The sequence below is a fragment of the Ranitomeya imitator genome, chromosome 4 (genome assembly GCF_032444005.1).
Source record: "Ranitomeya imitator isolate aRanImi1 chromosome 4, aRanImi1.pri, whole genome shotgun sequence".
Taxonomy (NCBI): Eukaryota; Metazoa; Chordata; class Amphibia; order Anura; family Dendrobatidae; genus Ranitomeya; species Ranitomeya imitator.
The window spans coordinates 219,820,719-219,837,513 of record NC_091285.1 but is presented as its reverse complement, the minus strand read 5'-3'; the positions used below and the strand labels follow the sequence as shown (position 1 = coordinate 219,837,513).

At 42.1% G+C, this 16,795-nt stretch overlaps 1 protein-coding gene across 1 annotated transcript in view; it reads right to left on the bottom strand.

Annotated features, from left to right (window-relative positions):
- Window positions 1-16,795, bottom strand: part of LOC138674481 (solute carrier family 23 member 1-like) — a 994,669-nt gene that overhangs the window by 829,181 nt on the left and 148,693 nt on the right. Inside the window, exon 5 of the mRNA XM_069762318.1 lies at window positions 14,677-14,839. Coding sequence (XP_069618419.1) covers window positions 14,677-14,839 — 163 coding nt within the window. The remainder of the gene's footprint in view (window positions 1-14,676; window positions 14,840-16,795) is intronic.

Here is a 16,795-nt window from a genome sequence, read left to right as displayed (position 1 = left end):
GAATGTCAGAGTGATCAGCTTAACAGCAATTACTGTACTTGCAAAGTCAATATTTGTCCAGAAAATGAACTTTAACCCCCAAAACACATTTCAACATCATTGCAGTCCTGCCTTAAAAGGAGCAGCTAACATCGTTTTAGTGATTGATCCATTAACACAGGTGTGGGTGTTGATGAGGACAGGGCTGGCGATCAATCAGTCATGATTAAGTAAGAATGACATCACTAGACACTTTAAAAGGAGGCTGGTGCTTGGTATCATTGTTTCTCTTCAGTTAACCATGATTATCTCTAAAGAAACACGCGCAGCCATCATTGCACTGCACAAAAATGGCCTAACAGGGAAGAATATCGCAGCTACAAAGATTGCACCTCAGTCAACAATCTATCGCATCATCAAGAACTTCAAGGAGAGAGCTTCCATTGTGGTCAAAAAGGCTCCAGGGAGCCCAAGAAAGACCAGCAAGCGCCAGGACCGTATCTTCAAACTGTTTCAGCTGCCGGATCGGACTACCAGCAGTGCCGAGCTTGCTCAGGAATGGCAGCAGGCTGGTGTGAGTGCTTCTGCACGCACTGTGAGGCGGAGACTCTTTGAGCAAGGACTGGTTTCAAGGAGGGCAGCAAAGAAGCCACTTCTCTCCAGAAAAAACATCAGGGACCGACTTATATTCTGCAAAAGGTACAGGGAGTGGACTGTTGAGGACTAGGGCAAAGTCATTTTCTCTGATGAATCCCCTTTTCGATTGTTTGGGACATCTGGAAAACAGCTTATTCAGAGAAGAAAAGGTGAGCGCTACCACCAGTCTTGTCTCATGCCAACTGTAAAGCATCCTGAAACCATTCATGTGTGGGGTTGCTTCTCAGCCAAGGGAATCGGCTCACTCACAGTCTTGCCTAAAAACACAGCCATGAATAAAGAATGGTACCAGAATGTCCTCCAAGAGCAACTTCTCCCAACCATCCAAGAGCAGTTTGGCGCCCAACAATGCCTTTTCCAGCATGATGGAGCACCTTGCCATAAAGCAAAGGTGATAACTAAATGGCTCATGGAACAAAACATAGAGATTTTGGGTCCATGGCCTGGAAACTCCCCAGATCTTAATCCCATTGAGAACTTGTGGTCAATCATCAAGAGACGGGTGGACAAACAAAAACCAACAAATTCTGGCAAAATGCAAGCATTGATTATGCAAGAATGGACTGCTATCAGTCAGGATTTGGTCCAGAAGTTGATTGAGAGCATGCCAGGGAGAATTGCAGAGGTCTTGAAGAAGAAGGGTCAACACTGCAAATATTGACTTGCTGCATTAACTCATTCTAACTGTCAATATAACCTATTGGTACTCATAATATGATTGCAATTATATTTCTGTATGTGATATAAACATCAGACAAACACTAATAAAAACCAGAGGGCAGCAGATCATGTGAAAATATAATTTTGGTGTCATTCTCAAAACTTTTGGCCATGACTGTACAAGCGTGTTTCGATTCTTCAGCATGGGCATGTCCCTTTGTACTGTGGAACTAACAGAGTGCCACCCTAGTAGTTAGAACTATTTCTAATCCTAACAATATGGCCATTATGTTGCAGATAGTACTGCAAGAAGACGTTCATGTGTCAGACGCTTCCTTGAAGTCCAAGTCCATGGTGTGTTGTTGGTGGGGTAACACTCAAGTTTGCTTCCTCTGTCCCCTCCCACCAACCACAGACAACAGAGAGGGGATCATTATGCTCCTCACTCCTGACTGTTGAGCGCCCATACATCTTCTTCCTTATCCTCCTCCAATTGTTCCTCGGCTCCTGCACTTTCATTAACAGTTTGTCTGGTACCATGATCCCCCCGCAATTTCTGTAATCCACCCTCCCATGGAACTAGCCTGTGCAACGACTTGGTGATATTGTTATCTCTTCCTCCTTTGTATCTTATTCTTCCTCTAGGACCACCACCTCCTCCCACAGAATGTTCAAAATGTGCTCCAGCATGTAGATGACCGGAATAGCGATGCTGATAATGGCATCATCAGCGCTAAACATCTAAGTAACCATTTCAAAACTGTGCAGAAGGATGCAGAGGTCCTTCATATGTGCCCACTTTGCAAACGTGATTTGCACCATGTCCGTACTGCATTAGCCCAAGCTATGCAAATTACATACTGCAACAGGGCTCGTCACTGCTGCCACAGCCGCTGCAACATGTGCAGAGTGGAATTCCACCTTGTCGACACATCGTATATCAATCAGTTAAATGGTAACCCAAAAGAAGTCTGTAGCGATGCGATGGGGAGAATTCTTGCTGCACTGTTGGAACATATATCTCATTGAGGGAGAAGCTGGTTGTGCAGTTGGAGACCCTAAAGTAGGTGGATGAGGCAGAAGCAGTGGAGGAAGTGTTAGATATAGAGTTTTGTCGCACAAGCATTGGGGATTCCAAGACTTGCTGTTGTCACACTGCAGCTCTGCAGGTAAATGCAAATTCCACTAGGTGGCAGCAGAGCATAGAAAGGACTGAAAACCTGTTCAGAGCAAACCAGCAGAACTGCAGCGAGGCTACCACCAGGTGGCAGCAGAATAGTCAAACAAGCCGAGTCGACACCAGAGAGTAGCATAGTACAAAGGGAAATATCAATCACAGAGTCAAATGAGCGCCAAGAGGTCTGTACCAGTCTGAAGCAGAAGTACCAGGAGGAGGACATAGAGTCAGAACAGAGCCGTAGCTGATTTGAGTAACGGGGAATCCATAAAAGAAGGAAAATACAGAGTCTGGGCAGGCAGAGGGGAATGAACAGACACTGGCTAAGTCAGCTAAATGCAGTATGGCAAATCCGGGTTTCACAAGAGTCAGCTACTCACGCGGTAGGCAGAAAGTATAACTGACACTTCCTGCAGGATGCAGAGCAGAGAAATAGCAGACCTGAAACTGAAATGAGGCAGAATGTTAACCTCTGACATGACCAGATGGGAGAAAGGAGAGACAAAACCCAAAACCCGGTCTGGATCATGACAGCTGTCTAGTGGTTTAGTTCACCATCCCTTGGTGTGTAGTGGTTTGGTTATCCAATCCTATGTGTTTAGAAGTTTAGCTCACCAACTCTTGTTGTCTAGTAGTTTATTTATCCTTGCTCCAAGTGGTTTGGTGTGTAGTGGTTTAGCTCTCCAACCCTAAGCACCCTGCAAGTCTTGGGGATTCCAAGACTTATGGAGCAGACCCTTCCCTGCCTGCCCAACAGCCACCAGAGTTACACAGTGCCCAGTCACTGAGCTGTAACACCCCTGGCCATGCTTGGTCATCCAGGTGTCAGTGGTGAAATGCACCCTTGCAGATATAGAATTTTTCAAGGAACAGATGATGTTGTCTACAATATGCGGGTGTATGGCAACCACATCTTTCTTAGAGAAGTAATGGAAACGGGGCAACTGGTACTGGTAGACTGCGATTGCCATCAGCTTTCGAAAACTATCTGTATGCACCAGGCGGAAAGGCAGCATTTCCAGGGCCAACAGATTGGAGATTATAAAGTTCAAGCTCTTAGCTTTGGCATGTGTAGGAGGAAACAATCTTTTATGTGATCACAACTTTGGGACCAAGGGCTGCTGCTGGGCTGAGAAAAGGTGAAGTAGGGTGAACATGACAAGCTGATGGACTGTAAGTGAGGTGTAGGCAGAGATGTTATGATCGATTGAGAAAGATGTGATGTGCTTTGTTTCTGATATTGGTAAAAAAAATAGCAGGCATGTCTACTTGTGTAACATCTGACATGCTCTCACGCACCCCCCGACTGTAGCGGGTAAACAAGTGGAGGTTCTGCAGACGGAGACCTGTGTGAGAACCCTTACCATGGTGCCGGAGGAGGAAAAAGCATCAGATGAGGTTGATAGGGTGGCAGGTAGTTGGCAAGGCCCACTAGACTGCATTTAAGCACAGTGAGATTCCTAGACTAATGCATGTTGAGCATGTATGTGTCGGTTCATGCATGTAGTAGTCAAATTATTGGAATTTTTGCCTCTACTGAGTCTTATTTTACAAAGTTGGCAGACAATGTGAGTTGGGCCATCCTTTTCGGTCTCAAAAAAGGCCCAGGCTAGGCAACCCTTGCCACCTATGCAAACTGCAAACTCACAACCGCTGCTGGCCACAGCCAGAGTTGTGGCTGAGGATGCAGTGCTTGTCATGGTTGCATCACTTCGTATCTGTGCTGGAAACCACAACATAATCACCTAGTCTTCCCCCTTCTCCACCTCATCTGCTGAACTACTCAAATGCATGCCTCTGAGTTTACACCAAGCAGGATCTACAACCTCATCGTCAACCTCTTTGTTCTTCCACTGCTCACCCTAAAAGTTACCCTCCTCCTCTTTCTGCCCTGAAAGTACAGTACAGTCTGCACCTCAGGTATCTGAGTTTCTTCAGGATCTCCTCCATCCCTGGGGTTTAACATCTGGTGGATTCTGCTCAGACCCTACTTTATCCGGCCCTGAATCCAACTGAAATTTTGGGTATCAGTGTACATGTTTCTTCCTCTTGAGTCTGCCTGTGAATCTTTGGAGCAGACCTCTGATGGCCATGGGATAGAATGTGTGAACAGCTCTGCCAAAGTGCTAGTCTGTGGTTCCCCACATTCAGTTGGGCGGTTGGAGAGTTGTGACAAGGGTAAGTGGGGTGCCACCTCTGAGGACTGTTTGGTGAGTGATGTTAAGGTGGAGGAAAAGGAGGAGAGGCCACATGATACAGCGCTTGCCAGCCACTGGAGCACATTCTCTTTCTGGGTCTCATCTACAAGACATAGATGAGGCCATCCCACAAACTCGCTGCCTTTGGGTAACCCTGGACTCTGATCTCTCCTTTAAAACTCATTTCCATGTCCTTTCCACTTCCTGCCAACTACAACTCAAAAATATTTGCTAGATCCCTACATTCCTTAATCAAGAATCTGCAAAAAACCTAGTCCATGCACTTATCTCCGAACTCGAGTACTGCACCTCCTGCTTTGCAGCCTCTTTTCTAAAAGTCTCGCGCCACAATCTATCTATCCAATCTATCCTAAACTCTGCTGTCTGACTAATCCACCTATCCCCCGCTATTCCCTGGCTCCTCCTCTCCATCAATCCATTAACTGGCTCCCCATTACTCAGAGACTCTAGTTCAAAACCCTAACTATGGCATATAAAGCCATCCACAACCTCTTCCATACATCTGTGACCTAGTCTCTCGGAACTTACCTGCATGCAACCTCCAATCCTCACAAGAACTCATTCTCTACTCCCCTCTTATCTCCTCTTATCTGCCCCTAATTTAAGCTGTTTTGACAGATTTTTGGCCCCTGAAGGTGTTGTCTATGCATTTGGTTTTTCCTCCCATAGAATTCAATGGGGTTCGGATATGTTCACCAAACTGTTTGTCGAACCGAAAGGTTTGCTGATTTCTAATGGTAAATACAGCCATACTGACAAAACTGTGATAGTAAATACTGAGACTCTGACCAAACTCTGATGGTAAATTCTGACACACTGACCAAACTATGATGGTAAATGCTGACACACTGACCAAACTCTGATGATAACTTTTGACACACTGACACAATTCTGATGGTAAATGCTGACACACTGACCAAACCCTGATGGTTATTATTGCCACACCAATGAAACTCTGAGGCTGCCGTCACACTAGAGTATTTGGTCAGTATTTTACATCAGTATTTGTAAGCCAAAACCAGGAGTGGAACAATTAGAGGAAAAGTATAATAGAAACGTATGCACCACTTCTGCATTTATCACCCACTCCTGGTTTTGGCTTACAAATACTGATGTAAAATACTGCCCAAATACTGCTAGTGTGACGGCATCCTGATGGTGAATATTGACACACTGACCAAATTCTGATGATAAATACTGCCACATTGACCACATTCTGATTGTAAGTACTGCCAAAGACCAAACTCTTCGAGTATATTCACACTGTTTTTTTCTGCAGAAAAACCTGATTTCTTAGCTGGAAAGAAGCTGCAGCAAAAACACATGTTTTGGTGTGTTTTTGTTTATGTTTTTGTTGCAGTTTTGGTGCATTTTTTTCATGTGATTTTGGGGCTAGCTTTTGTCTCTTTGCGCATGTAATAAAGTTGAGTGCACCCAGATAAAACCAAAACTGCTTCCTGTAGAACCACATCCTTTGAAAAGTCAGCCATTCGTCGGCCGTGTACAGTGACAGGTTAGAATAGAATAGATAGAATAAATATATACACATAGAATACATACCATATATACTCAAGTATAAGCCTAACCGAGTATAAGCCGACCCCCCTAATTTTGCAACAAAAAACTGGGAAAACTTATTGACTCGAGTATGGAAAATGCAGCAGCTACCGGTAAATTTAAAAAAATAAAAAGATACCAATAAAAGTAAAATTAATTGAGATATCAGTAGGTTAAGTGTTTTTGAATATCCATATTGAATCAGGAGCCCCATATAATGCTCCATACAGTTCATTATGGCCCTATATGATGCTCCATACAAAATAGGCCCCATATAATGCTCCATACAGTTCATTACGTCCCCATAAGATGCTCCATATACAAATATGCGCCATATAATGCTCCATGCAGTTCTTTATGGCCCCATAAATGCCCCATATAATGCTCCATGCAGTTCTTTCTGGCCCCATAGATGCTCCATATAATGCTCCATGCAGTTCTTTATGGCCCTATAGATGCCCCATATAATGCTCCATGCAGTTCTTTATGGCCCTATAGATGCCCCATATAATGTTCCATGCGGTTCTTTATGGCCCCATAGATGCTCCATATAATGATCCATGCAGTTCTTTATGGCCCCATAGATGCCCCATATAATGCTCCATGCAGTTCTTTATGGTCCCATAGGTGCTCCATATAATGCTCCATGCAGTTATGGCCCCATAGATGCCCCATATAATGCTCCATGTAGTTCATTATGGCCCCATAGATACCCCTTATAATGCTCCACGCAGTTATGGCCCCATAGATGCTCCATATAATGCTCCATGCAGTTCTTTATGGCCCCATAGATGCCCCATATAATGCTCCATGCAGTTCTTTATGGCCCCATGGATGTTCCATATAGCATTGTGCCACATGTAATGCTGCTGCTGCACTAAAAAAAATGACATACTCACCTCTCGTCGCTGCCCGCTACTCCTCAGCGTCCCGTCTCTCCTCACTGACTGTTCAGGCAGAGGGCGGCGTGCACACTAATACGTCATCGCGCCCTCTGACCTGAACAGTCACTGCAGAGGACACAGAAGATGAGGCGGCGGTGGATCGCGGAAAGGTGAATATGAAATACTCACCTGCTCCCGGCGGTCCCTGCATGTCCCACGTCTCCGGGAGTGGCAGCTTCTTCCTGTAGTGAGCGGTCACGTGGCACCGCTCATTACAGTAATGAATATGCGGCTCAATGTTATGACCTGGTGGTTAAGAGGCCACACTGATATGACCTGGTGGCTAAAACGCAACATGGAGCGAGCTCTGAGAAGGTGGTATCTCTACTGACCGCAGTCCCTAATCCTAACAACAACACTAGAAATAGCCGTGGGACGTTCCTGACTCTCCCTAGACACCTCTTCACAGCCTAAGAAATAACTACCCCTAAAGAAGGAAATAGAAAGCTATCTTGCCTCAGAGAAAACCCCCAAAAGGAAAGATAGCCCCCCACAAATATTGACTGTGAATGGAGAGGGAAAAGACGTACATAGAAATGAAATCAGAATTCAGCAAAGGAGGCCAATACTAAACTAGATAGACAGAGAGAAAAGGATACTGTGCGGTCAGTATATAAAAACTACAAAATCCACGCAGAGTTTACAAAAATGAACTCCACACTGACTCACAGTGTGGAGGGGCAAATCTGCTTTCCCAGAGGTTCCAGCTAGCCTGAATAAGACATAGTGACAAGCTGGACAAAAAGAGACATATTTGCAAAACAGAGTCCAAAAAAATGGACAAACAAAAACTAGCAAAAACTTATCTTTTGCAGACAAGGACTGGCCATATGAAAATTCCAAGGAGAGAACCAAATCCAACCAAGAACATTGACAGCAGGCATGGACTAAAGCCCAGAGCAGGTTTAAATAACAAACCCAGGCAAGGCGATTAGTGAAGGCAGCTGCTACAGCTACCTAAAGGAGCAGCAATTCCACTCGAAACCACCAGAGGGAGCCCAAGGGCAGAACTCACAAAAATACCATTAGCAACCACAGGAGGGAGCTCCAGAACGGAATTCACAACAGCTCCACCCCTATGGGAGTGGAGTCCATATTCATAACTTTAATGAGCGGTACCAGTGACCGCTGAACAGGGGAAGAAGCTGACACGCCCGAAGACCGTGGGACATGCAGGGACCGCGTCAGGAGCACTGGGAGCAGGTGGGTATTTCACAGGCGTAGCCCCCCTCACCCGCCAACCCCCCGCCTTCCATTACTTGAGTATAAGCCGAAAGGGGCACTTTCAGCTCTTTTTTTTTGCTGAAAATCTTGGCTTATACTTGAGTATATATGGTAGATATATAGATGTCAGTGACACACATATATATATATATGTATATATATTACACTGATACATTCAGTAGATAGAAGAAAAACCGGCAATTAATGTGCCGTGTACAGTAAAATCACAGAGTAACATGTTAGAATAGAATAGATAGAATCGATATATACACATAGAATAGATAGATATATAAATGTTAGTGACACACACATATATATATATATATATATATATATATATATATATATGTACATACGCGGTCGTTTAATGACAGAAAAACCCACAATGGTCACAGAAATAACTTGAATCTGACAAAAGTAATAATAAATAAAAAATGAAAATGAACAAATGAAACTCAGACATTGCTTTTCAACCATGCTTCTACATAATTAAAAAAATAAAACTCATAAAATAAGCCTGGACAGAAATGATGCTACCCTTTATTAATATTTTGTTGAGCTTGATATACACCATGTCATCAAACAGCACAGTGAGTATCTGTAGCCCTATATACAGGCCCACTCACTGATTCCAAGATTGTAGACACCTGTGATGCTAGTTAGTGGACACACCGTGATTTAACATGTCCCCTTTGTCAGATTATTTTCAAGGGTACCATCATTTCTGCCAAGGCCTTTTTCATGAGTTTTATTTTTTTTTTATTCTGTGGAAGCATGGATGAAAAGCAATGTCTGACTTTCATTTGTTCATTTTCATAGATCTTTTATTTATTATTATTTTTGTCAGATTCAAGTTATTTCTGTGACCATTGCGGGTTTTTTTGTCATTAAACGAGGGGCACCAACAATTTTGACCACGTGTGTATATGTACACTACCGTTCAAAAGTTTAGGGTTACTTAGAAATGTCCATATTTTTGAAAGAAAAGCACAGTTTTTCCAATGAAGCTACCATTAAATGATTTAGAAATACACTCTATACTTTGTAAATGTGGTAAATGACTATCCTATCTGCAAATGTCTGGTTTGTAATACAATATCTAATAGGTTTTTAGAGGCCCATTTCCAACAACCATCACTCCAGTGTTCTTATGGTACTTTGTGTTTGCTATCTGTGTAAGAAAGCTAATCACTCCATTTTGCCATGCCATGCCATACCCTGTGGACAGCGCTTGATTGGAGCCAATTTCATCCTACAACAGGACAATGACCCAAAGCACACCCCCAAATTATGCAAGAACTATTTAGGGAAGATGTAGGCAGCTGGTATTCTATCTGTAATGGAGTGGCCAGCGGAGTCACCAAATCTCAACCCCATTGAGCTGTTGTGGGAGCAGCTTGACCGTATGATAAGCAAAAAGTGTCCATCAAGCCAAACCAACTTGTGGGAGGGTCTTCTGCAAGCATGGGGTGAAATTTCTCCAGATTACCTCAGAAAATTAACTGCTAGAATGCCAAAGGTCTGCAATGCTGTAATTGCTGCAAAGGGATAATTCTTTGACGAAAGCAAAGTTTGAAGGAGAAAATTATTATTTCAAATAAAAATCTTTTTTTCAAACCTTGTCATTGGGCTAGATTTTCAATTCATTTGGCAACTCAGCTGATTAATAAACGTATGAGTTTTCAAGGAAAACACAAATTTGTCTGGTTGATCCTAACTATAACCACTATAATGGTAGTGTATATTACATAGATAGATAGAAGAAAATCCTGCAATTCAGCAGTCGTGTACTGTAAAATCACAGCAGGAGCGACAGGATAGAAGAGATGGATTACATACTGTAAACACACGTAGAATAGATAGCTATATAGATGTCAGTGACAAATACAATTAGTACAGTCTGCATGCAGCTTATTGTACATGTATTAATTATTATTTTTCTCAAGAAAATGGTGGGGGTTTCTGTGTAATTTTCTTAACCAGCAGAGGGAAAGCGGATGGCTTGGGGCAGATGTTTTTAGCCCGAGAAAGGGTTAATACCAATGGAGCTTCCAAGGCTATTATTATCAAATCACAGCTGTATACCTAACCTATACTGGCTTTTAAAATGGGAGACCCTAAAAAAATTATGTAGGGTTCCCTCTATAATTAATAACCAGCAAAGCCTATGCAGACAGCTCCGGGCTGACATTAATAGCTCAGGATGGAGCCATGGATACTGCCACACCCCAGGCGAAACACAGCAGCTCTTAGCCACCCCAGAAAAGGCACATCTCTAAGATGTGCTAATTTCGGCACTTAGCCTCTTCCTTCTTGCCTTGTAGCGGTGGCACGTTAGGTGATAGTTGCGGAGGTTGATGTCACCTTTGCATTGTCAGGTGACATCAAGCCCTGAGGTTAGTAATGGAGAGGCGTCAATAAGATGCCTCCCTTACTAACCCCATAGTCATATTGTATAAAAACACATACACCATGAATAAAGTCATTTAAATGAAAGAAAGACAGACTCCTTTAATAAATCTTAATTATACTATACTTACGACCTCACCTATTCTACCATCGCCATTGTTGCCTTCAAGAGAATTAAAATAGAAAACAACCATATCGCTCACCTATCCATCGTTCTGTCCCACGCCGTAATCCATGTCTAGGGGACAAACAGTTTTCAACCTGGATGGAGCCAAGATGCGACCTTCCAGGCTGGGAACCACTAGCGATGACGTCACTGAGGCTGCTTTCCCAGCAGGGCTGAACTGCGTTGACCTCAGTGAGATCCATGCTAGCACCATGAGAAAGTCGCATGGTGTAGAAGCGAGTTTACCACAGTTGAAATTCTCCAAGGTGAATTTGCATCTCCACCATGCGACTTTCTCATGGTGCTAGCAAGGATCTCACTGAGGTCACCGCAGTTCAGCTGTGCTGGACATGCAGCCTCAGTGACCCACAGTAACCTCTATGATGTCACCGCTAGTCACTGATGATGCGCTCGCAATAGGTCAATTCACCATTGGTTCTCAGCCTAGACAGTCGCATCTTGGCACCATCCAGGTTGTAAACAAATTATCCCACATTGATTACAGTGTGGGACAGAGCAACAGATAGGTGAGGGATATTGTTGTTTTATTACAGGAGACTAGGGCTTTGGTGGAATTAAGCGTTAGGTGAGTATAACTGTGTTTGTTACTTTTAACCCCTTCACCCCCGGAGCTTTTTCCGTTTTTTTCCATTTTTGTTTTTCGCTCCCCTCCTTCCCAGAGCCATAACTTTTTTATTTTTCTGTCAGTATGGCCATGTGAGGGCTTATTTTTTGTGGGATGAGATGTACTTTTGAACAATACCACTGGTTTTACCATGCCATGTAACAGAAAACAGGAAAAAAATTCCAAGTGTGATGAAATTGCAAAAAAAGTGCAATCTCACACTTGTTTTTTGTTTGGCTTTTTTGCTAGGTTCACCAAATGCTAAAACTGACCTGCCATTACGATTCTCCAGGTCATTACGAGTTCATAGACACCTAACTTGTCTAGGTTATTTTTTATCTAAATGGTGAGAAAAAATTCCAAAGTTTGCTAAAAAAAAAAAAAAAATTTGCGATTTTCCGGTACCCGTAGCGTCTCCAATTTTTGTGATCTGGGGTCAGGTTTTTTGCGTGCCGAGCTGGCATTTTTAATGATACCATTTTGGTGTAAATACGTTCTTTTGGTCGCGGCGACCAAAAAAACATAATTTTGGCGTTTTGATTTTTTTTCTCACTACGCCATTTAGCGGTCAGGTTAATCCTTTCTTTTTATTGATAGATCGGGCGATTCTGAATGCGGCGATAGCAAATATGTGTATGTTTGATTTTTTTAAATTGTTTTATTTTGATTGGGGCGAATGGGGGGTGATTTGAACTTTTAAATATTTTTTTTTTTTTTTATATTTTTAAACACTTTTTTTTTATTTTGGCATGCTTCAATAGCCTCCATAGGAGGCTAGAAGCATGCACTACATGATCGCCTCCGCTACATAGAGGTGAAGTACAGATCACCTCTATGTAGCAAAAATTCAGGTGTACTTTGAACACCGACCACAGGGTGGCGCTCAAAGCAATCGGCCATCAACAACCATAGAGGTCTCAAGGAGACCTCTGGTTGTTATGGCAATGCACCGCTGACCCCCGATCATGTGACGGGGTCAGTGGTGCGAGATTCACCGGCCGCGCGGCCGGGAGCGCTAGTTAAATGCCGCTGTCAGAGCTTGACAGCGGAATTTAACTAGTTAATGGGCGTGGGCGGATCACGATTCCGCTCGCGCTCGTTGCACGCACATGTCGGCTGTACAAAACAGCTGACATGTCATGGCTTTGAGGTGGGCTCACCGCCGGAGCCCACCTCAAAGCAGGGGATCTGCCAGCTGACGTACTATTCCGTCAGCTGGCAGAAAAGGGTTAAAATAAAAAAGTAAAACTGTGTTTTGTTTTATTTGAAATAAAAGACTTTATTCTGGCTGTGTTTTTATCTACAATACAGCTATAGAATTAATAATGGATTGTTTTATAGATGCCTCTCCATTATTAATCCATGGGCTTGATGTCACCAGACAATACAAAGGTGACATCAACCCCACAAATATGAACCTCAGTTGCAACCACTACAGGGAAATGGGGAAGAGCCTGGTGAAGTGCTAGAATTGGTGAATCTAATAGATGTGCCTTTTCTGGGTGGCTGGGGACTGCTATTTTTAGGCTGGGGGGCCAATATCCATGGCCCCTTATCAATCTGAGAATGCCAACTTCCAGCTGTCTGCTTTATCAAGGCTGGTTGTAAAAAAAAAAGATTAATTAATTAAAAAACAGCATGGAGAACCCTCTATTCTTGATAACCAGCCTTGCTAACAGCTGAGGGTTGCAGCCCCCAGTTGTAAACTTGCCTGGAAGTTTATCAAAAATACGGTGGAAGCCATGCAGGCTTTTTTTTTATTATTTATTTACGCGGCTGATGAATACTCCCATCAGCCGCTCCTGCTCTCATTGTTATTAGCGGCAGCAGATTTCAGATGATGGGAGAGGTTGTGCTATCAGCTGACACCAGTGACCGGAGGTAAACTTTATACCTCTGATCACAGCTGAGCGCTCACACTGTCTTTTGACAGCGTGGGAACTTTATCTCTCTGATCGGCAGAGACGATTTTGATGCCGGTCAGAAGCAGTGCTTGCCACACTATCATGCATATGACAGTGTGTCAAACACTGTATTGTCGGGCCCCCCATTCAAGTGAATGGGGTTCGGGTCTGCTGCTCAGTTTCTTTGCTGGATGAAAGGCTATATGGACACATCACATCCTGCTGTCCTTGACATTTCTGCAGCAAATATGCTGCAAAAAAAGTTATCCTGCATATTTGCAGCATTTTTTCCCCATCCTTTCAAGTCAATGGGTGAAAAATGCTCCAAAAAAGCTGCAAAAGCGCTGAAAGAATTGACATGCTCTATGTAAAAAAAAATGCTGCGAAGCAGAAAATCCTGATGACAAAAACCCAATGTGTGTGCATGAGATTTCTGAAATCTCATAGGCTTTGCTGGTACTGTAAAAAGCCGCTGAAAATTAACATAAAAAAGCGGCAAATACACACAGTGTGAACATACCCTTATGGCAAATTCTGACACAATGGCAAAACTCTGATGGTAAATGTTGACACACTGACGAAACTGTGATGTTGAATATTGTCACACTGACCAAACTCTGAAGACATTCTGATTAAAAACACTGATGAAACTCAGACCATTTTTTTTTGCATAAATTAAAAATCATCTGTGTCTGAATAAGCCCTTGCTTTGTGCTACTTAAACTTCAAAATAGCCTTAGACACGTTGGAATGCCTCACCAAGATGAAGGCTCAAAATGTGCAAAACTTAGATAACTATGCTAGTAATGTGGACAGATGCATTGTTAGTGCACTTATTATAGCAGTTATGCAATTTAAAAAAAAATAAAAAACATTTATATGCAACAAAATACATTGCTATGTTGCATCTTTGTATATGCTTTCCGGGAAATAATACACACAGTTCACATTTAGTGGCAAACTTTTCCTAAATAAAAAGAGCATAGTTATCTGACCAATATGGACATTGACGAGATAGATCATACATTACATAAAATAAATAATGCTCATAGCACACGTATGTTTCACACTCAAATATGACCTACGGTATTCAGGTATCATCATGCAATGCCCAAGTAAATAGGGCAATGCAGTGTCATACTCTATTTAGATTACCTCTCTCATTCGTGACTGCCAGGATTCGGTGTTATTTATAGACAAATTCTCAGTCCCATTGAAAAAGAACACGTCAGAATTTTGACATTTCCACTGTGGCAGAGAAAGTATTGCCAGTGTGGGTGTAATTAAACTGAACGTCCCTCCTTGTAGAATAGGTAATCTATGGATGAAAGAAAACATTCAGTTATTTGTCATGCATTTGTCACCTAATTGCACAAAATGTCATTTACAATTTCACATTTGTCACAAATTGCACAAAAGTGTAAAGTACAATACCAAAAACTGTAGTAAACCGGATACTGTATGCAGGGACCCCCCAGGAATTTAAGGTACCCACACTGGCAACATTTTCAAGGCCCCCTTGAGACTAGCCCAGGCTCCACTCAGCATCGCCTCCACCCCGCCAGCCTTTCACAGTCCCATCGCCCACTCTTGGAAAGCTTCACATTCTCACCAATCACACATTCACAGTTCCCATCCAACACCACATCACATACATGGACCGCAGCTTTGGTTTTAGCCAAAATATGTTTTAAGCTGCCATCAAAACAGGATAGACTCTTTTATCAAGGACCCACTCACTTCTAACATATCAAAAAATTCTTAAAATATCCAATACTCGTTTTAGGTGTATTTTATTTACTTTTCTTTAACCCCTTAAGGACCAAGCCACTTTGTAGGTTAATGACCAAGCCTTAATTTTCTGAAAATATGACCACTGTCAATTTAAGTGGTTATAACTCAGGAACGCTTCAACGGATCTCTTTCATTCTGAAATAGTTTTTTCGTGACACATTTGTACTTGATAGCATTAAATGATAGCAGTATGATAGCGGTAAAATTTCTTTAAAACCTTTAACTTGTGTGCCCCTAAATCAGAGCATTGCGTCACACAACATAGTTAAATAACATTTTCCACATGTCTACTTTTCATAACTTTTTAAACTTTTTTTTTATCTTAGGAAGTTATGAGGGTTAAAAGTTTCTCATTTTTCCAACAAAATTTACAAAACCATTTTTTTAGGGACCACCTCATATTTGAAGTGACTTTGGGGGCCTATATGAAAGAATATACCCAAAAGTGACACTTTTCTAAAAAATGCACCCATCAACGTATTCAAAACCACATTCTAGATGTTTATTAACCTTTCAGTTACTTCATAAGAAGTGAAGTAATATAGAAGGAAAAAATGAACATTTAACTTTTTTACAAAAATTGTATTTTGGACACAATTTTTTTTATTTTATCAAAGGTATCAGGAGAAAATGAACAATAATATTTGTTGTGCAATTTCTCATAAGTACGCCAATACCCAATGTATGGAGGAAAACTACTGCTTGGGCGCATGGCAGGACCCGGAAGGGAAGGAGCACGGTTTGACATTTTGAACACAAAATTGGCTGGAATCAAAAGCGGACGCCATTTCACTTTTCGAGACCCTGAATGCCTAAATAGTGGAAACCTCCCACAAGTGATACCATTTTGGAAACTAGACCCCTCAAGGATCTTATGTAGATATGTGTTGAGCATCTTGAGCCACCAGGTGCTTTACAGACGTTTACAACAGAGCTAATAAACATTTTTAAAAAATCACATTTTTCCCACAAAATTTTTCTTTTAGGCCCAGTTTTTTTTATTTTCTTAAAGGTAATAGGAGAAAATTGACCCCGAAATTTGTTGTGCAATTTCTCCTGAGTGAGCCAATACCCCATGTGTGGGTGAAAACTACTTTTGAGGCACAGTGCAAGGGTGAAAACTACTTTTGAGGCACAGTGCAAAGCTGAAGGAAGGGAAGGAGCGCCATAGTGCAGATTTTACTATTATGATTTAAGGGTGCCATGACCCACTGGGAGAGACCCTGAGGTGCCAGAACAGCAGAACTCCTCATAAGTAACCCCATTTTACAAAATACACCTCTTGATGAATTAATCAATCTGTGATCATTTTGACACCATCAGTGAGTCACAGAATTTTATACCATCGGCAGTGAAAAAAAAAATGACATTTTTACAACAAAAAAAATTGTTTTAGCCCCAGATTTAACATTTTCACATAATAAGTGGGTAAAATTGGCACCAAAATTTGTACCACAATTTTTGATGAATACAGAAATAC